We start from the raw sequence: 22,268 nt of genomic DNA on the forward strand, positions 1-22,268 counted from the left end.
GGTGACCTGCAGGCTAGATGGAAGGAGGGATTATACCTCCTTTGGTCGAGATGCATCTCCATCCTGCCACCCACTGATGATAGCCAGCATTATTTGACTCAGTACCAGAGGCCTAATCAAGTGGTGAAACACATTTATGAGCATCTCTTCAACAGTATACACCTACATGTGAAGGCATTAAGGATTAACAGTTAGAAAACCAAAAAACTGGATGCTGGAAACTAGAAAACAAAAGACTAGAAATACTGAGCAGGCTAAGCAGCATCTGGAAACAATTAATATTTTAGGAGGAACTTTTCAGTGACTTGAAATGTTAACCAGAAATATTAACCACCCCCACTTACAAAGAGTATCATGGAAAGTGTTCTTACCTCAACAGCTGTATGACAAGATCGAATCACACCACTGCCTATTGCATGCATCTGAGCCAAGTTATAGAAAGCCAGTATGTGTCCAGCTTGTGATGCGAGGTTAAAGTACTTCAAAGCTTGTTTGTAATCTCTCTTCACACCTATACCATCTATAAAACAAACATTTTATATGAGATGACAGAAAACCCAGCAGCAGCAAGCTTTTTTTTAAACCAGATTTGGAGACAAATATGGTAGAAGAATACCAATCAACTTGTAATTTTGCTCAACAGCTTTTGAGTTGAAACCAAACTTCCCTACTAACTTACCATCCCCACTGCTCTATCAGCTAATGAATTTTATACAGCACACTAAATTTGTTGAGTAGAACGGTTTGCTAGGAGACAGAACTAGCTGTTTTATCAGCAACTGCCCCAAAAAGGTTAATACCTGTTAATATAATATATAATAACGTTGTTGTTGTTCGTCCTTCGGAGTCGAAGACGACCACGACTTCTGTCAGGTGGAGGGTTTGTGACAATGGGTTTGGAGATGACTGATGAGGCCAATCTGGGCCCTGAAAGCTCGCCCACATGTGGGACACATTAGGGTAGGTGCTGCAGTGGAAGTGGAGGTAGCTCGAGCCTTGCGCGAGACACGTTTCCTCTGAGCCTCTGCGGTGCGTCTGATTTCTGCTGCATACGCTCCTTTAGTGGTCCTGCTCCACCAGGTTGGGCGGTCCAGAGCAAGCAATTCCCAGCTACTGGGATTGATGTTGAGGTCTTTGAGGGACACTTTAAGGCAGTCTTTGAAACGTTTCTTCTGCCCTCCAACTGAGCGCTTGCCCTAGCTCAGCTCTCCATACAGCAGCTGTTTTGGTAGTCAACTGTCAGACATCCTGACGACATGGCCAGCCCATCTGGCTTGGGCTTTCTGTAGGAGGGTGTAGGCGCTGTGGGTGCTAGCCCGCTCCAGGACCTCCGTGTCTGGGACTTTGTCCTGCCACCGTACGTGGAGAAGTCTGTGGAGGCAGCTCAAGTGGAAGTGGTTGAGCTGTTTAGCGTGTCTGCTGTAGACAGTCCAGGTCTCGCTGGCATAGAGGAGGGTGGTGAGAGCCACTGCTCGGTAGACCTTCAGCTTGGTGGTAAGGCTGAGTCCTCTCCGCTCCCATACATTCTCACGGAGTCTCCCAAAGGCGGCACTGGCTTTTGCAATTCTGTTGCTGATCTCTGCATCTATGTTCACTGCTCGTGATAGAGTACTGCCCAGATAAGTAAAGCTGTCGACTGCCAGTAGCTTCTGCTGGTTCCTGGTAGGGCTTTCTAGGTGCGGGCTGATACACAACTTGTCTTTTTGGTGCTGATTGTAAGTCAAAAGTTGTCACAGGCTTGAGAGGCAGTCCATTTCTCACTGCATCTTCTGCTCTGTGCTGGCGTTGAGGGCGCAATCATCAGTGAATAAGAGGTCTCTGACAACGGTCTCCTTTACCTTTGTAACAGCCTGTAGACGCCGGAGGTTGAATAGCCTACCGCCAGTCCTGTATCTGATGTGTGTACCATCCTGACAATCGCGGAAGGCATCATTCAGTATAGCAGAGAAGACCATGCTAAAGAGTGTAGGGGCGAGATCGCATCCTTGCTTCACACTGTTCGTCACTGGGAAGGCCTCTGACTCGTCACCATCATTCAAAACTTTCACCATCATGCCATCGTGGAACTGCCGAACAATCGTGATGAACCTGCTAGGGCAGCCAAACTTTTCCATTATCTTCCATAAGCCATCTCTGCTGACTGTATCAAATGCCTTGGTCAGATCGATGAAGGTCATAAAGAGGTCGCTATGCTGGCTGCTCTTGACATTTTTCCTGGAGTTGGTGTGCAGCAAATATCATGTCGACAGTTCCACGCTCTGCACGGAAGCCACACTGGCTTTCTGGGAGGAGACCTTGCTCAAGGTGTTGGAGAAGGCGATTAAGCAGGACGTGAGCCAAGATCTTCCCAGCTATGGACAGGAGGGAGATGCCTCGGTGATTGTCACAAGACTGGCAGTTGCCTTTCCTCTTGTAGATGTGGACTATGCTGGCATCCAATATATATTATTATATAATATAATGTTAATATGTCTCAATATTGAACAATGCAATTCCAGACATTCAAAAAAATGGAGTGAGGCAACTGCTCAAACTCATCATTGCAAATATTAATTTCAAACATGCTCTGAATCAGAAATTTGATTTAATCAAGATGTTTGACATATTCAAAAGTACTTGACAAGCAGCCGATTATCATCAACTAGACTTGCATATTTTTAAGACAGGTCTATAAATAGTAAATATGTAAAGATTCCTTACTGTAATACATGGAGCCCAGCTGAAGTTGTCCATCCACCCAACCCTGCTCAGCAGCTTTCTGAAAGTATTTCAGTGCTAATTCATGATTCTATCAAGAAGGGAAAGACAAAATAACTTGGGATTCGATTCAGTCAAAACACAATTTTAAAGGTACTATAAAATCAGGTTGCAACTTTGTCCTGCTACCACACAAAATAATTTTCAGCTTCAACAATCCTGATACCAATTAGATTTTGGACAGCGTTTATTTTTGGCAAGGTATTGGATATTGCAGGTGGGTACAATTAAGGCTATCTGGAGTACTGCACACAGCTCTGGTTGCCTCATTATAGAAAGGATGCAGAGGCTTTGGAGGTGCAGAAGGGTTTGTGCCTGGATTGGAGGGAATGTGCCAATGAGAGGTTGGACAAACTTCGGTTGTTTTCTCTGGAGCAGCAGAGGCAAGATCTGATGGAGGTCTACAAGATGTGAGGCATAGATACACACGCAGGATCTTTCCCAGAGTTGAAGCATCTAACACCACATGGTATGCATTTAAGGTGGGGGTGGGGCATTTCAAAGGAACTGTGAGGGACAAGTTTTCTTATTGTTTATTAAAGAGTGGTGGGTGCCTGGAATGGTGGAAGTAGCTCTGCAAATGCGAGGAAAATGGAAGGATATGATAATTGCGTAGGCAGAGGGAATTAGATAGGTTGCCCATTTGATTAGCAAGCTGATGGATTGGCACAACGTTATGGGCTGAAAGGCCTGTTTTTGTGCTGTACAGTTCTATGTCTATATACTACAACAGCATATGCTAGATGTGAATGAATAACCATTGAATAATGGAGGAGGGAATGATAGCCTGTTAGAGAAACAAGATTACAGACTACTTGGAAGGCAAAGTGGGGGAGGCATGGGGTGCAAAGTAGAGGCAATCACAGAAGGATATGAATTCAAATATGAATATTTCAAGCACTGTTACTGGGCCTGGAGGACTGAAGCTATAAGGAGAGACTGTAAATGCTGGTATTACTTCCCTAAAATGTTCAAACTTCAAGGGTGACCTTACGAATACATAAAATAATGAGGGGAATGAATAAGGTCTCTTCCCCCAGTCTAAACTGAGAGGACACACATTTCAGAATATGGGTAAAATTTAAAGGGACTCAAGTAGAAAATGAAATTTTCTCCAGAGCATGATCAGCACATGAGAAGGATTGCCAGAGGTGGTTGTAGAGGTGGGTCCAATCACAATAATTAAAAGACATTTAATCATGTGCACAGATGGAAATGGGTTAGAGGGATATTAGCCAAATGGAGTTAAATTGAGTAGCTTATATAGACATCTTGATCAGTATGGACGAGTTGAGGGAAGGGGCCTATTTCCATACAGGAAAACTGATTCCCAGAAGTGAAATATGCTTGCCCTAGATTAAAGATATGATTTGCTTTGAATAAGTGCATATGGATGTTGGAAGTCAACAATGGCCAGCACAGCAAGTATTTACCAGAAATGGCAAAACTACGGATCAGCATTTCAAGAGATAAGAAAGAATGAAGACAAAATCTGGCAGCATGGAGTATTTTTAAGGGTCACAAATTCAAGTCAGAATTGGGTGTAATGCCACAACAGTGAAAAGTCTGGAGCAGGTACATACAGTAACATGGAAGGGAAGGCAAATGCTGTAAGAGACGAAGCTCAACTTGTGACAAAAGCACACAATAGGGCTCCAATACCTCTTTGGCCACCCTGACCTACAGCACTGTGCATAGTCATCATCTTTATTACATTCCTCCTTTCCTCTGAAATCTGGCCTTGGATTAGACTATAAAGCAGCATATTGTGATGAAGAAAATTGCAGCACTCATCCCAATTGCAGCAGAAAACTTGAACTTCATGCAAATTTGAAGTCTGCAGGATGGGCACCAATGGCTCATTTCTTGGTAGTAGTTCTATTAAATGTTCAATTAGAGACATGGACAGGAAATAAACAAACCTTAAGGTCTCAATTGGACACTGCAGTGGCAGTTTTTGATATAAACCGTTGCACAAAGATTCTTAAATTTCCACAATCCTGCCTGCTCACTTTATCTTGAAGAACTATGTTATAGGATCTCTGCTGTTTCATCTTCACAATGAGTTTCCTACTTAATTTGCACAATTTAGGCAGGATTTTTACAACAGATCAAATCATCCTAATTCAGAAAGTTGGTCACAGCTGAAGGAAGGAAGTTTGTATTGAAACTGTAGATATGTTAATCAGATAGTCAAATGCAACGTCATCTTTGTAAAATTGGCTTTGGTAGGTCTGCAATTCAGTAAAGAATACAAATTGTTCCTCATTATACCTCTAGTTCAAAAGTGGAAGAAACAGTGGAGATGGAGGTGAGAGAGTGCAAATAGCAAAAACAACCATCAGTGTTGACAAAAACGGATTTAAAGCTATAATAAATTTCACTTCAGAACTTCCCTGCATATGAAAAGCCAATATCATTTTGATCCAGACAATTACTTATTCTAATCAGATACAATCTGGCCATTAAAACACTCATACATACCACTGGGACACCCTTTCCATACAAGTAAGCCATTCCCAGGCCACTCTGCCCAACTGGATTACCCTGGAAATTGAACAGTTTGTTTTAAAATAAAGTCTCCAAGAGTGATCAAAGAATTAATTGGAGAAGCCCAAAATTTCACATTACAGCTTCCAAAATATCCTGATTCAGAAAAATTGGTGGTCAGTCTTTTCTTCAGGGCTGGGGCATCTCAAACTACAGGGCACAGATACAAGATAAGAGAGATTTAAGAACGGAGGTAACTTCTTTACAGAGGGTAGTGTGTACCTTGGATGGCAGGATGGAAGTAAATCTCTACCAAAGGAGGTGTAAAGTGCTTCTTTCCTCTGCTAGCCTACAGGTCACCCACGGGCAAGATGTAGCACCTGCTTAGCCCCTGATCTGGGTTACATGAAGCCATGGGACAGTTGTGAGATGCACCAGCTGCTCATACAGGTTTGCCATTGCCTTCTTCCAGGCAGTGTCTTTACAAGGCAGGTGACTCCAGCCATTATCGATACTTATAGAGATTGTCCACCTGGCATCAGTGGTCACATAACCAGGACTCACTAGACAATTGTATGACACACATTTCCCTCTGAGGCCATATTCAAATATCCAAAACCTCTTCAGTGATCAGCTATTGATCATCTTGGTAAAGATGGAAAACGCCTATAAGGGTTTATACTGCTTACTTTGTGACTGATCTTGAAGGACTGGTTACGGTGTTTGGTCTTGAGATGACAAGGCAGTATGCAAAACAAATTCCTCTAGTTTCAGTTTGGGTTGTGGGAAGATTATTATTGGGCCAGGACTTCACCTCACATGCTTAGCAGAAATGGAATGTAGTTCATAGATTACAGCCAAGATCACACCCAATATGGGGGTGAGAGGTATAATAAACAGCCATGATGGGATAGCAGATCACACTTGATTGTCCAAATGGCCTAACTCTGCTCCTACATTGGCACAGTAGTGTAGTGGTTAGCATAATGCTATACAGTAACAGTGGCACGGGTTCAAATCCCAGTGCCGTAAGGAGTTTGTACATTTGCCCCATGACCATGTGGGATTCCTCTGGTTCCCTCCTACAGTCCTACTGGCTGGTAGGTTCATTGGTTATTTAAATGGTCCTGTGATTAGGTTAGGATTAAATCAAGGGTTGCTGGGCAGTGCAGCTCAAAGAGCCTGTAGGGCGCTGTGTCTCTTTAAGTAAATGTCCTGTGTTTAAATTTAACATTCATAACCCGAAACTTCTTGAATGGTTTCAAAGAACCCAAACAAACCAAGCTATTGATAGATAAAAGGAATTTCCATTCACCCTCCCCAGTTCAAGGTTTTGTTGCTTTGCTGGTACAAGATACAGTCCATCAAAATCCTTAGCTTTGCTTCTTGGACCAAGTAACTGCCAGAAGTGATCATATACTACTGAACACAGTAAGGAGGGGGAAACTATACCAGGACACCAAAACTTCACATTATTGATTACATACTTGAAAATAAACCATTTGCAAAATTTTAAATCCAAAAGCTTCAGATGCTGAAATCAGAAAATAATGCTAGCAGTAGTCAACATGCCCAGCAAATGAATATCTTGCTGTTGACTTTCTCCAAGACTTATGCAAACTTACAAGAATTAAAGGAAATTATTCCATTTAGTATGATGGGTGTAATGTTTATTTGGTGACAATGAAAGAAAAATGAAATAACATTTTTAACCTTCATTTACACAAACAGAAACTTCTGTGTTTGGTCATGTCCAGTTAAAATAAAGGAATGACAACTGGAATTTGGGAACCACTGATTTTCACTGGAGAAGATAGCTGCTGATACCTTGAGAACATCTGTATTGTTCATTTTACAGGAAGAATTCACTTATGTCTTTGTTAAATATTCAGCTTTGAAATCAGAGCACCAAATCCAAAAATCACTTGAAAGCCACTGAATCTACTTACCATGTCTGCCGATTTCTTGAAGTAATGATACGCAGTGTCATTGTTCTGGGGTACAGCACTACTACCCTCTGAATACATCTGGAAAAAAAAATAGTTCATCTTCAAAATTTACTATTATACCCAGTTTTGTGTGTATGAATTATTTAACCTTGTACTTACTTTTCCTAGAAAAGCCATTGCATGAGCATTTCCAGTGGCTGCTGCCTGATTGAAGTAATCAAATGCTCTCTACAAAAGGAAAGTAGATCAACATGATGCGCAGAATAAGAAAGAAAATTCCTTCTATATAAAGCAAAATGAAAAGAAACAAACACTTGGAATACTGTAGGACATCATGCAGAGGTGGCCAAAACACTTTCTACAGACATTAAAGCAGTTTAAGACTCTGTATCAGGAGATCACAGCACACTATTTATGATTCAGACATCACTTAAAAAGATGTTATAAGTGACAAAGCAAAGTAATTGTGTAAGCAGTACACAAATCTTAAGAATGTACTCTTTTGAAAAAGATACCAAATACAATAGTCACCACTACTTGGAACAATTTTGATCACTAAACTGCTCAATTATTTTCAGATAGTTACCTGATAATTTTGTTCTACACCTCGTCCTCCATGCAGATGTAATTGACCAAGTCCAACCTTAAAGAGATAACATTTTTAATTTCAAACTTTCAGCACCTTTGATCTCTGAATGTTTGACTTGCTTTCAAGCTTTAAACAGGAAAATAATACAATGCATTATGCAAAGCTTCTAACAAAACAGCTTATATTTGAATACATTTAATCTGGGTGAACATTAATAAACAAAATCTGCATATCACTCTAAATTTTACTAAGCCAGACTCCCACAGAACATGTCAAAAGTACCTGTGCTTGGACATCTCCCTTTTCAGCCAGGAATTGGTAATATTGAATTAAATCATCCTCCAGCATTCCACTGCTAACACCAGAGTTCTCAGCTTCATCAAGAAGACGAATTCTCTGAACAACATTACCACCAGTTAAAGACACATCACTGGCAACTAAAAGGAGAAGTTTAAAAGCTGATGAGCTAAAATTAACCAACACATGTGGAAGGCTGTGGAAATTGCTTCTGTTTAATGATAATATTCACCAAAACCACTAAACTTCAAAGTTTTCTGCAGCCACTGCAAGCAGGAACTACAAATGAACAAGGTGTACATTTCACTGTACCACAATATTTAAAAGAGTTTTGAAACCTGAAATAAGAAACCCTGGAAGTAGTCATCTTAGGCAATATTCATGAAAGAAACCATTTCCTAAATAGATTGAGCTGCTAACCTGTATTTAACCTTGCTTTTATCTAACATTTTTTCTCTTCTGTTTTCATGCTTACACTTTATCCTATTGTAACGCACTTTGAACTACACTGTCTATATAAAAAATCATCTATAAATAAGTTACTATTTCAGATCAAAGATTTCTGATAAAAGGTTAATGACTCAAAACTGACCAGCAGTATCTTACTGTTTCTAATCTTAAATTAAGACAAAAGGGCAAAGTTAAGTTCACATAATAGGGTTACAACATTAACAATTTCCACATATCCATTTATACCATATACAATTAAAAGTAAGGAATTAAATACAACTTTGCAGACATTTCAAAGCTAGGAAATTAGATTGGATAGATAGATAAGTGAATAAGGAGCAGGTAGATGCCAAAGAGGTGTCCCTTGAGTAAATATAAACAAGTTGACCTAAAACTGCAACTTAATTGGATGTCTATGATAGTTGGTTCAATAAGGTATGAACTGATTTTAACAAGTTTTTATTCTAATATTTTTTTAAAAATGGCTTGGTAGAAAAATGTCAATATTAGATTGCTTTGCTTAAAGTGGTAAAGACCACACCAAGAGCACAACGTGCAATGCTGAAGGAGGTGAAAAAAACCCAAGGGTAACAGCAAAAGACCTGCACAAATTCCTAGAATTTGCTAAAGTCTCTGTAAGTGCCACTCTAAGGAAAATACCAAACAAGAATGGTGTTCATGGAAGGACACCACAGGAAACCTCTGCTCTACCAAAATAAAAAAAAATTGCTGTACGTCTCAAGTTTGCAAAAGACTACCTGGATGTTCTACAATGCTTCTGGGACAATGTTCTGTGCACAGACGAGACAAAAGTTAAATTTCTTGGTAGAAAAGCACATTGCTATGTTTGGAGGGAAAAGGGCAGTGCTCACCAACACCAAAACCTCACCCCAGCTGTGAAGCATGGAGCCTGAAGCATCATGGTTGGGGGCTGCTTTGCTGGCTCAGAGCCTGGACTGTTTGCAATAGTTGAGGGAACAATGAATTCAAAATTGTATCATGACATTTTACAGGAGAATATCAGGGTAGCAAACTGTCACCTGAAGCTAAATAGAAGTTGAATAATCCAACAAGAGTAATCTAAAAGAGAAGAGTAAATCAACAACAGAATAGTTCAAAAGAAAATCTGTGTTTTGGAATGGCCAAGTCAAAGTCCCAACTTTAATCCTACAGAGGTGTCGTGGAAGGACCTGAAGCAAGCAGTTCATGCAAGGAAGCCTACCAACATCCCAGCGTTGAAGCAGTCTTGTAAGGAGGAATGGTCTCAAATTCCTCCAAGCCAATGTGCAAGACTGATAAGTTACAGGAAGTGTTTGGTTGAAGTTATTGCTGTACAAAGGGGTCACACCAGTTACTGAAAGCAAAGGTTCACATTTTCCAACAAATACATGTAATATTGGATCAGTTTTCACAATAAATAAAAGTATAATGTTTTTTGTGTTGTTTATTTAAGTGGGTTCTCTTTATCCAGTTTTGGGATTTACGTGAAGACCTGATCATATTTAGATGGAAAAAGAAAATTCTACAAGGCTCACAAACTTTCTTGCACCACTGTAGCATTACATACTGATTTGTTATATTAACATCTTCGCCATCTTTTGGATGGAGAACATTTTCTCCAGATCCATTTTCCATTAATCTAGACTCGCAAGCTAATGACAGACTTTTAATCTATTCCCTTAATATCTTTAGAGTCATTCTGGTTTTTTTATGCCCCACTAATCCTACACTGTTACTTGAATACAGGAAGAACATGCAATATTTCTAATAGTACACGCAGTATTTGAGACCAATTTGATTGCTTACCATAATTTGCCACCAGCTTGTAATGAGTTAAAGCGGATTCACAGCTCTGAGGGACTCCAATGCCAGCCCAATATCTATAGCCCTGAAGAATTAAGAAATGTGTTATATTTCCATCAACTAAATGTTCAAAACTTGCTGCAAAATAACATCCATAGAGAGCAATTTAACTTCAGGCAATTATGCTACTAACCTAAAGATTACAGGTTTTAAAAATGACATTTGCACAAGTTAACTCAATTATACTGGATAGCAAGCAAAAATAGTTAACTCTGCCAGGGTTTTGTTACAATGTAGGATTACTTACCAAAATCATATGTGACAACAAGTTTCCTCCAAGAGCTCCAAATGTGTAAAACACTAACGCCTTTAAATGTAAAGGGCAAAAATTAGGAGCAATTCCCTTCTCAAAAATTAACACATTCAGCAGGAAGACAAGTTAGCCTAAATTTTTTTTTGAAAAACATATACAAATACCTTAGCTTGACTTGAATGGACACCCACACCAGATGCATAAAGGAACCCAAGAGCCTAAAGAGAGGATCAGAATCAGATTTAACATCACTGGCATATGTCATGCAACTTGTTTTTACGGCAGTAGTACACTACAATATATAGTAATAAAAAACTAAATTACATTAAAAAAAATTTACTTTGAACTTAGAAATAAATACAAATTAAAGAGTGCAAAAAGAGCAAAAAACAGCTCAGTGTATTGCAAAATCTTTGATTTGCATATCATGGGAAAGTACAGCACAGAAACAAACTCTTTGGCCAATCTAGTCCATGTCAATGTGTATCCTCTTTTTCCAGCAAAAAATTAAACAAAACTGAGCAACAATAAAACTCAGGTTGAATTCAGCTGGTGCTGTTGCTTCAACTCCAGGGAGATGAGTTTGATCGTAGTTCAGATGCTGACTATGCTGGTAGAGTTATTGGCTACTAAATTTATCTAGTGTAGCTAAGTGATCAAAAATATCGTTGTTGAAGTGAGAAGTAAAAGGTTACTTAGTAGCAGAGAAGGGAGATCAAATGATTTCTCTCCTGGAAGCTTAATAACCAATCTCCAGCTGTGTTGCAAGAAGCCAATAGGGGCAAGGAAGTCAAGTCTACCAAAGGGATCATATGTGCAGCAATTGAACATGGATAACAATGGTAAGATCAGTTTGGTATTGCTCAAAACAGGAAAGTGCCAGGTGGCTGAAGCACAAGGAAAGTGATATGGTGGGAGAGTCTAAGATCAGAGGGGACAGCCACAGAATAGAGGGGCGTCCTTTTAGAACTGAGATAAGGAGGAATTTCCTAAGCTAAAGAGTGGTGAATCAATGGAGCAACACACAAAATTCTGGAGGATATCAGGTTAGGCAGCATCAATGGGGAAAAAAAAAGCACAGTTGACATTTTGGGCCAAAACCCCTTGGCAGGACTACAAAAGGTGAGAGGAGGAGAGAGAGAGAGAGAAACGCTAGGTGACAGGTGAAATTTGGAGGGGGAGGGATGAAGCAAAGAGCTGGGACATTGATTGGTGAAAGAGACAGAGGCCATGGAAGAAAAAAAAAGAGGGGGGAGCATCAGAGAGAGGCGATGGGCAAGCAAGGAGATAATATGGGAGAGGGAAAGGGATGGGAAATAGTGATGAGGGTGTTGGAGGCATTACTGGAAGTTTAGGAAATTGATGCTCATGCTATCAGGTTAGAGGCTACCCAAACGGAATACAAGGTGCTGTTCCTCCAACCTAAACATGGACTTATCCCGACAGAGCATGGATGGACATATTGGAATGGGAATAGGAAGTGGAATTAAAATGGGTGGTCACTGGGAAATCCCATTTGTTCTGGTGGACAGAGTGCAGATGCTCGGCGAAACGGTCTCCCAATCTATGTCCGGTCTCACCAATGTACAAGAGCCACACCAGGAGCAGCAAAACAGTATATGACCCCAACAGACTCACAGGTGAAGTGTCGTCTCACCTGGAAGGACAGTTTGAGGCCCTGAATGGTAGTGAGGGAGGTTGTATAGGGGTAGGTAAAGCACTTGTTCTGCTTGCAAGGGTAAGTGCCAGGAGGGAGATCAGTGGGGAGGGACAAATGGACAAGGGAATCATGTAGGGAGCGATCCATGCAGAAAGCAAAAAGTTGGGGGCGGGGCAGAGATGTGTTTGGTGCTGGGACCCAGTTGGAGGTGGAGGAAGTCTCGGAGAATTATGTGCTGGACATGGAGGTTGGTGGGGTGGTAGGTGAGGACAAGAGGAGCCCTATCCCTGTAGCATGATGGGAGCATGTGGTAAGAGCAGACGTGTGTGAAATGGAAGAGATGCGGTTGAGGGCAGCATTGATGCTGCAGGAGGGGAGGCCCCTTTCTTTGGAGAAGAGGACATCTCCTTCATTCTAGAATGAAGAGCCTCACCCTGAGAGCAGATGTGGCAGAGATTGAGGAATTTAGGAAAGGGGAGAGCATTTTTACAAGTGGCAGGGTGGGACGAGGTAGCTGTGAGAGTCCGTTGGTTGCTAATAGACATCGGTGGATAAGATGTCTCCATGGTCTTTCTCCCATGGCCTTCTGTCTCTTTCACCAATCAACTTCCTAGCTTTTGCATCATCCCTCCCCCTTCGTTTTACCTTTCACCCGGTGTTTCTGTCTCCTCTCCCTCACCTCACCTCCTCTTCCTCAGCTTTTTTTCTGCAGTCCTGCCAAAGAATTTCGGCCTGAAACGTTAGCTATAGTTTTTTTACCACAGATGCTGCCTGGTCTGCTGAGTTCCTCCAGTATTTTGTGTTGCTCAGATTTCTGGCATCTGCAGATTTTCTCATTTGTTGGTGAATCTGTGGAATTCGCAACTGAGAGCTCTGGAGGCCAAGTCTTTATGTATATTTAAGGAAGGTGTTGATAGATTCCTGATTGATCAAGACATGAAGGGCTATGAAGGGGACAACAGAGGATTTGGGCAGAGGGGAAAAATGGATCAACCTTGATGAAATGGCAGAGCAGACTCAACGGGCCAAATGGTCTAATTCTGCTCAAACTAAAAGCTTTATACGTTTGCTCGTAAGTGTAGCAGTTTACTGCTGGCTCTTTGTCATCAAGACACCTTGGAAGATTCAAATTGACATGCTCTCACCCCTTTCCTCAATTCAAATAAATCTGGCCAATTGAAGAAATAATCTGAATCAATCACTTCAAAAACCAAATGGTACAAAATAACAGCTGATAACTGCAACGCATTTTTGCTCTGAAGCGTCAACAAAATTTGGAAACTTGACTACAGCCCATTTTAGATACATCTATAGATGAAGTCACACGTTACTGTGTAGAACTTCAGATTCTGATTTTAAAATACCAAAATTGTTTTTAAACTTTTAAAATTGTAGCTCTAAAAGGGAACAGTGCAACAGATCCATTTTTCCACCGCTGTTAACATTCAGTTCAAGGCACTCAGCTTTTGCTATTAGCTACAAGACTTGATGAACGAAAATTGTGTAAAGCACACCTACTGTTTGACCTTTCGGTGAACCCTGTTCTGCAAGCTTCTCAAAGAAACCCTTGGCAGCTCCAATGTCCAACTTCATATAGTCACCCAGTAGCATGGCATAGCCCACCTTCTCCATGGCCTTAATATTTCCCAGCTCAGCAGCTTGCATAAGTATTTTATAACCTCTGAAGTAAAAATGAACGGGAAAAAATACAAATGCAAGATAAGCATTATAAGCAAAGTATTGACGAGGTGATCAAAATACTGTGATGTTAAAGGTGGATTGCATTAATTTCATTGAATGTCATGACACAAAGATTGTTAGCTCAATCACTTGCCTAGCAGTCATTATTCCATCACATGTGCAAACTTTGTAAATGTGACAGCATGGTAGCGTAGTGGTTGGCACAATAGTTTACAGTACCAACGACATGGGTTCAAATCCCATCACCGCCTGTAAGGAGTTTGTATGTTCTCCCCATGACTGCATGGGTTTCCTCCACGTGCTCCAGTTTCCTCCCAAAGATGTATGGGTTGATACGTTGAATGGTGATTGTAAATTGTCCTGCGATTAGGTCAAGATTAAACTGGAGGAATTCTGGGCGGGGCAGCTCAAAGGGACGGTCTATTCTGCACTATTGCAATAAACAAAAAATAAATAAATTATCAAAGTACATATATGTCACCATATACAATCCTGAGACTCATTTTCTTGTAGGCATTCACATTTTTTTGTTTTGTATGTCAGGTGTTCTTCTCTTCACTAATTGGATTATGTCAAGCCACTCCTGCAGCTAGCTGGTGGTCGCATCGAAGGACCGTGGCAAAGCTGTCTTGGATCTTGGTGAGAGGGCACGTTTGGATCATGTGCAGAATGTCCTGGGTTGGGGCACCACATGGGCAAGCTGGGGTTTGTCAGGCACTGTGTTGGTGTAGTGTTTGCACTGTTTTGGCATGTTGATTTCCAAGGAGCCGAGGTTCTTCCAGTTGTAGAAAGATTTGAGATTTTAGTTGAGAAGTTGGAGGAACATTGAATTTATGAACTGGAACATTGTTGGTCATAGTTTGGATATGCTTGCAGAATTTTGCTGAAGATGCTCTTCTACAAAATCTTCAAGGATGCCATTCCGCTCATTATTGGGAACCATTGGGCACGTGTGGATTTTAGGGTTCCTGAGATTATTCTCATACAAGTATGGAGCTGTGTATTGATGACGTTTGTGTGAGCATTTCTCTCCAGGTGGGTGCACAATATTCAGAAACCGTGCTAGGCTAGATGTTTGTTAGTATCCCATTTGGTTCCTGCTATCTCCTGATTTTGGCAATCCTAGATTTTAGTTTCTTTGCAACACTTTGAAGTGGATCTTGTGAGAGTGTTCTATCTACTGTGACTCCCAAGTACTTTGGGTGTGAATCACTGGGTAGAAGTTTATCATTTCATTTGATATCAAGTTTAAGCTTTGTTATTTCACAATATATTCACAATAAATACAAAGAAACAAGAGTCAATGAAAACTGCACACAAGCAATTTGTGAAAGACAACTGCAAACGCAAAAAAAAAATGAAGAACATGAGATGAAGAGTCCTTTAAAGCGAGTCCACAGGTTGTAGGAACAGTGAGATGTTGAAGTTAGTGAAGTTATCCCCTCTATTTAAAGAGGGGGTTCCCAACTTAGGCATCCACGAACCCCCCAAGTTAATGGTAGTGGTCCGTGGCACAAAATGGCTGGGGACCCCTGATCTAAAAGAATTAAAGTTTCCACATGAAGATAGCAACATTATAGAAAACAAGCTCTTAAGTTTATCAACCTCCCAAACTTAAAAATCAGCCAGATTTGCCATGCTTAACCTGACACTTGTCAATTGTAATACAAACCAAATGCTGGAGGAACAGAGTAAACAGTCAATACTTTGGATTAAAGTCCTTCATCAGGACACCAGACACTTCACTTTTCATTAGATGCTGCCTGACCTGCTGAGCTTCTCCTGCATTTTGTGTGTATTACTTTGATCACCAGCATCTGTCATGTGTGGTTTCTCATTGATTCCATTTGTCTCTTTCTATTTACTATGAACATCCACAACAAAAGAAGTCTCAGGGTAGAACATGGTGACATATGCACTTTAATAAACTTACTTTGAACTTTGATTCATAAATATATTACCATAGTTATCACGTTATTGAAGATAACCAGGTGGTTTAGATTAAATGCGCGACTTCAAATTGGGAAATTTAATCCAATTAAATCTGGATTAACAGAGTTTCAAGTAATGGTGACTATGAAATAAAAGCTCTCACCTAGCTGATTATGTCTTTGGCGAATTAAATTGCTATCCTGATCCAATCTTCACTTCACACTATAACAGTAGCTGAACAACTACCCTTCAAAATGGCCCAATCAACTTCATTCAACAGATGCTGGAACTATCAGCTTGCAGGTTGTTCACATCCAGTGAATAGAGCACAACGACCAATTCCAAATGAGATCAGGATACTTACTCTTTCTTTTGGTTCTTTTTACTTGTAGTATTGATCATTTTCATTCCATTATGGTAAATTCTCTCTGCTTCCTGTGCAATCTTGCGTTGACTGGCCTCTTCATCAGCTAGAACAGAGGTAGTAGAGTAAGTGAGTGAATAGCCAATGTGAGTTTTAATTTTAAAATTACCATTACAATAACTCAAGACTTCTTGATTTAATATGAATTAAAATAAACTGACTTATAAAAGCAAAAACTTGAGTGGCAAATTGAGAGAAAATTGTTTACTAGCCGGTTGAGGCTAGATTTTAGATGGGTTAGGGTGTAAAATTGTTATTTTTTCTTGTTATTTAATTTTCCTATGTTTATTTAAATTTTACACGATCACCTATATACTGTATGTGTAATCGTTCAGTGAATTTTCAATAATTGTAGCATTCCTGATTCTATATATTCTAGAACTTTTAGTTTTTCTGTAATAGATGCCACACCACTTGATTCTGGTCATTTCAAAGGTTATATCTTAATAACAATATGCTTCACTTCTGGTCATAGTCATTGAACAGAAACAAGTCTTTTGACCCATCTAATCCATGTCAAGCTGTTAATCTGCCTACACGCATTCACCTGCACCCAGACTACAGCCCTGCATACCCCTACCATCCATATACAGTTGAAAGAGTGATCCATTCACCTGCACCCAGACTACAGCCCTGCATAGCCCTACCATCCATATACAGTTGAAAAGTCTGAACCCTTTGCAATCACCTGGTTTTCTACATTAACTACTAGTAAAATGCAGTATGATCTTCATCTAAGTTACAATAGACAAACATAATCTGCCTGAACTAATGACACAGACGATTATACTTTTCATATCTTTATTGAATATATTGTTTAATCATTCACAGTCCAGGCTGGGAAAAGTATCCAAATGCTTGTATTTAATAACAGGTAGAACCTCCCTTAGCAGCAATAACCTCCACCAAACGCTTCCTGTAGCTGCTGACCAGACTTGCACAACGGCAGGGAAAAATTTTAGACCATTCCTCCATACAAAACTGTTTCAGTCCATCAATATTTCTGGGATAACATGCATGAACAGCTCTCTTCAGGTAATGCAACAGCATCTCAATTGGGTTTAAGGTCTGGTCTGAAATTCCAAAACACAAATTTAAACCATTTTTTAAAAAAAACATTCTGCTGCTGATTTACTCCTGTTTCAGATCACTTTCCGGTTGCATCATCCAACTTCTATTGAACTTTAGGTGACAGACTACTACCTTGATATTCTTCTGTAAAATGTCTTAATACAATTTTCGATTCATTGCTCCTTCAATGACTGCAAGCTGTCCAGGCCCTGAGGCAGTAAAGCAGCCCCAAACAATGATGCGCCTTCCATTATGCTTCGCAGATTGGGATGAGGTTTTAGTGTTGGTGTGCAGTGCCCTTTTTCCTCCAAACAAAGCTGTGTGCATTTCTGCCAAAAAAATTCAACTTTTGTCTCATCTGTCCACAGAACATTGCTCCAGATGTGTCGTGAAACTTCGGGGGTCTTTTGCAAACTTGAGACACGTGGCAATGTTTTTTTTTTTGGAGAACAATGGTTTTCTTTGTGATATCCTTCCATGAACACCATTCTTACTCGGTGTTTTCTTTGTAGCGGACACATGAACAGAGACTTTAGCAAGTTCTAGAAATTGCTGTTATTCTTGGGTTCATGTTCACCTCCTTCAGCATTGCACATTGTGCTTTTGGTGTGATATCTGCAGGATGCCCACTCCTAGGGAGTGTAGTAACAATACTGAGTTTCCTCCATTTGCAGACAATTTCTCTTACTATGGAGGGTTGAACACTGTCCTTAGAAATGCTCTTGTAGCCTCTTCCAGCTTCATTTATCTCTACAATTCTTCTTCTAAGGTCCTCTGAAAATTGTTTTGATCGAAGCATGGTGCACATAAGTAGATTTTTTTTTTTTGAATAGCAGGCTCTGTCAGTAACCTGTGTGTCTTTATTTAATATAAATAGGGCAGGGCATGTCTACAACCAACATCTCCAATCTCATCTCATTGACTGGAACACTGGACCTCTAATAGCTTTTGTAGAAGGCACTACCCCAGAGGCTCACATACTTTCTTCTAACCTAGACTGTGATTGTTTAATTGTGTACTCCGTATTGATGAGAAGTACAATTGTTTGTGTGTTATTAGTTTAGACTATATTTGTCTATCATTGTAACTGGATGAAGATCAGACCATGTTTGATGAGTAATTAATGCAGAAAACCAAGTAATTGCAAAGGATTCACAAACTTTTTCTTGCAAATGTTAAAGTTGTACAAGGCATTGGTAAGGCCGAATTTGGAGTATTGCGCACTGTTCTGGTCACTCAATTATAGGAAAGATATCAACAAAATAGAGAGCGTACAGAGAAGATTTACTAGAATGTTACCTGGGTTTCAGCACCTAAGTTACAGGGAAAGGTTGAACAAGCTAGGTCTTTATTCTTTGGAGCGTAGAAGGTTGAGGGGGGACTCATTTAAAATAATGAGGGGAATAGATCAAGTTAACGTGGATAGGCTTTTTCCATTGAGAGTAGGGGAGATTCAAACAAGAGGACATGATTTGAGAGTTAGGGGCAAAAGTTTAAGGGTAACACGAGGGGAAATTTCTTTACTCAGAGAGTGGTAGCTGTGTGGAACGAGCTTCCATTAGAAGTGGTTGAGGCAGGTTCAGTATTGTCACTTAAAGTAAAACTGGATAGGTATATAGACAGGAAAGGAATGGAGGGTTATGGGCTGAGTGCGGGCCAGTGGGACTAGGTGAGTGCAAGCGTCAGCATGGATTAGAAGGGCCAAGATGGCCTGTTTCCGTGCTGTAATTGTTATGGTTATATGGTTAACTGTAACAAAGCAAATTGCTCGAACTTTTGAAATTCGAACCAGCATCCACCACTTCCATTGGCAGCTCATTCCATACTTGTACTACCCTAAGTTCCCTCTCATATCACCCTTAAACATTTCACCTTTCATCCTTAACCCATGACCTCTTCCTCATCTCACTCAGCCTCATTGGAAAAGGCATGCTTGCATTTACCCTATCTATACCCCTCAATTTTGTATCCTTCCATCAAATCTCCCCTAATTTTCCTACAATCTAGAGAATCAAGTCCTAACCTATTCAACCTTTCCTTATAACTCGTGCCTCAAGTCCTGGAAACATCCTTGTAAATTTTCTCTGCGCTCTTTTGATCTTATAGACAGAGTATGAGATGGCCATAACTTATTTTCATTGTCTTTCCTTTTGTTGTGCTTATAACATTCAACCATGAAGTCTTATGCCTCACTTTTGACTTCCAAAGAAACATCAAAATCACCTCATCTTACAGTTAAGAACAAAAATCATACAAGCTTGGCTCATATTGAAGGGTCTCTTGGAAGGTGGGTAAATAAGATGAACAATAAGAGCATTCACTCAAACTGTCTGCAGGGTCAATATTTAAACATCGCTGCATCAATACACAAGCTGAATATTTGTAGATAAAAATCAAACTAATACAAGCCAATAACTCCAGAAACAGACCAAACTGCCTTCATGGTAGAGGACTCAAGGGGGTGAGGAAAAAATATAAATGTGGAGACAAAAGTCAACCAGTATGTGCTGCCCAAAGGATATTGCGACTTAACTACAGGGGAAAGAAACATGCTGATCAAGATCTTAAGATTGCTTCAACAAGAGGAGAGAGTCCATATTTATAAACTTAATATGTTGACTCTTACATTGCCTGGGTACCCACCACAATTTTGGCCTGTCAAGAGCTATTCTGTTATGATCTATTGTGTCATTACATGGAAGTTAACAACTTGCCCAAATCTTTGCAATGCACTTCAGAACCTGAACATATAATATTTAAGTTTTAAATATGTTGAACCTTTCCAAAATCACCTAGATATGTAAAATGCACAATAAAAAGTACCCACTTTCACAAAATCCCCATTTCTTGTCCTGATTATAGTTGTATGTTGTTGCACACCAGAGTCTGTCATCATTTCTTCCGTCGGTGGTACAGCTCAGATATTCCTGGCTCATGAAGAGGAAGGGAAATACACAGGCTTCTCCATCAGCAGTCCCACCAATTGCTAAAGGATTTAAAGCAAAATATATTAATTTAATCAGAAAGCATCACTGGAAGGAATGTAAAAGAATTACTTAGTTTTACTTGCCGTACACAAGCTACAGTCCAATTAAAAGGTTATGAACTGTGAAGAGTTTGCTTCTCCACATAATCCTTCCTGACCCAAGTATTCAATTCCGATTTCTAAAATACATGTTACTTTTTGAAACTAATAGCTTTCAAATATTCTTCAACTTAGAAAAAGATGCAGCATTTAGAACATAACATATTCAGTAATAAAAGGCAACTTGAAAGGAGATGCTATAGAGAATACAAAATGAGATTAACAGAAGTTCAAAGTACATTATCAAAGTATGTCTCCATTACAAAATCTTGAGATGCATCTCCAAACAGGCAGCCACGAAACCAACACAAAAAATAATTAAAAAAAAGGTCAAGCATCCAATGCCCAGAGAAAAAAAATGAATCATGCAAACAATAATCACAAGCAAATATTATTCTGAACTGAAGTCACCGAGACTCCATCCTCAGACCCTTAGTCCAGCACAGAGTGGTGTAGAGGTTACAGAGTAGTGAGCTGAATCGGGCCCCAACAAACTGAATTTCTTAATTTGGTTTGGCACCTAAATCGTCATCATTGATATAGATGACTAAGATTAAAAGGACAGTTAAAACAGTTGCTTAAAAATAAAATTGTAGTTTAAAAAAAGTAACAAATTTTATTAAAAAAAAGTTACTTCTACAAATAAATTGCAGAAATCTGACTAAAATTTTGTACGAGTTCCAAATTACTTTGACAAGCAACCTTATTTATCCAATTGATCAAGTGATAAGAAGAAACTTTTATCAAAACTTGGCACTCCCCATCAAACTTTTGCATTGTGTACAAGAACTTTCCCTTTGCATACGTGGCACAAGATTAATCATGGACGAAGGAAAGAACTAAGCACCTGCTTAAATTACTGCTCATTATAGCATACAAGTGATAGAACCGAAATCTTATTTTTAGACAAAGAGTTTCAGATGGTTTCAAATAAAAGCTGTAGCTTGCAACAACATTTTTTTTTGCTGGTAACCATAACATTATGAAAGGCAAACTTTATTCTGAAAACTAAGATACAGCAAGCTAAAAACAAATACATTCGTTTTGGTTAATTGGGAAACACCAGGTCCAGTACATTTTGGCTCAATTAAGCAGATGCCCCAATTAACCAAAGTTCCATGAAAATAGTTTAAAAAGGTATAAAAAGACAAACTACTGTTTAACTGAGTAAGAAATTATGGATTTAAATGAAATACAGCCCAATTTCAAACATTTAATACTACTACATTACTATAATACTGTATTAGTTCCTAGTAGTTCATTAAGAGTATGCAGCCACTTGCTTTTGATCGAGTGTAAGTGAACAAAATCACCACAGACACCAAGTGTAGATAAAGGACTGCCTTCAAACAATGCTATCAACAATTGCATCTTCATTTTACTGGAACATTCAAGATGACTGTCAACACCTTCAAATTCTTAACTTGTAGTGTAAGTTTCATATTCACTCCCAGCTGTTTCAGGCATCTACCATTCAGGGAAACAAACAGTCCTTCCAGATGAGGCAACACTTCAACTGAGAGTCTGTCGGGACTTGCTCCCAGTGTGGTCTCCTGTATATCAGTGAGATTGGGAGACTTCTTTGCCAAGCACCTTCGTTCCATCCACCATAAAAAGCGGGATCTCCAAGTGGCAACTGACTTCAATTCTACTTCCCATTCTGACATGTCAATCCATGGCCTCCTCTACTGCCACGATAAGCCCACATAGGTGGGAAGAGCAACACCTTGTATTCCGTCGGGGTAGC

At 39.8% G+C, this 22,268-nt stretch overlaps 1 protein-coding gene across 1 annotated transcript in view; it reads right to left on the reverse strand.

Moving 5' to 3' along the window:
- Nucleotides 1–22,268, reverse strand: part of sel1l (SEL1L adaptor subunit of ERAD E3 ubiquitin ligase) — a 60,664-nt gene that overhangs the window by 14,698 nt on the left and 23,698 nt on the right. Inside the window, exons 4-16 of the mRNA XM_059962461.1 lie at nt 20,264–20,422; nt 16,306–16,411; nt 13,827–13,989; nt 10,813–10,866; nt 10,643–10,702; nt 10,339–10,420; nt 8,068–8,222; nt 7,783–7,839; nt 7,356–7,424; nt 7,197–7,274; nt 5,242–5,304; nt 2,701–2,788; nt 372–520 (exon numbers count right to left, since the gene is read on the reverse strand). Of these exons, the coding sequence (XP_059818444.1) occupies nt 372–520; nt 2,701–2,788; nt 5,242–5,304; nt 7,197–7,274; nt 7,356–7,424; nt 7,783–7,839; nt 8,068–8,222; nt 10,339–10,420; nt 10,643–10,702; nt 10,813–10,866; nt 13,827–13,989; nt 16,306–16,411; nt 20,264–20,422 (1,283 nt within the window). The remainder of the gene's footprint in view (nt 1–371; nt 521–2,700; nt 2,789–5,241; nt 5,305–7,196; nt 7,275–7,355; nt 7,425–7,782; nt 7,840–8,067; nt 8,223–10,338; nt 10,421–10,642; nt 10,703–10,812; nt 10,867–13,826; nt 13,990–16,305; nt 16,412–20,263; nt 20,423–22,268) is intronic.

Source organism: Hypanus sabinus, chromosome 2 (genome assembly GCF_030144855.1).
Source record: "Hypanus sabinus isolate sHypSab1 chromosome 2, sHypSab1.hap1, whole genome shotgun sequence".
NCBI lineage: Eukaryota > Metazoa > Chordata > Chondrichthyes > Myliobatiformes > Dasyatidae > Hypanus > Hypanus sabinus.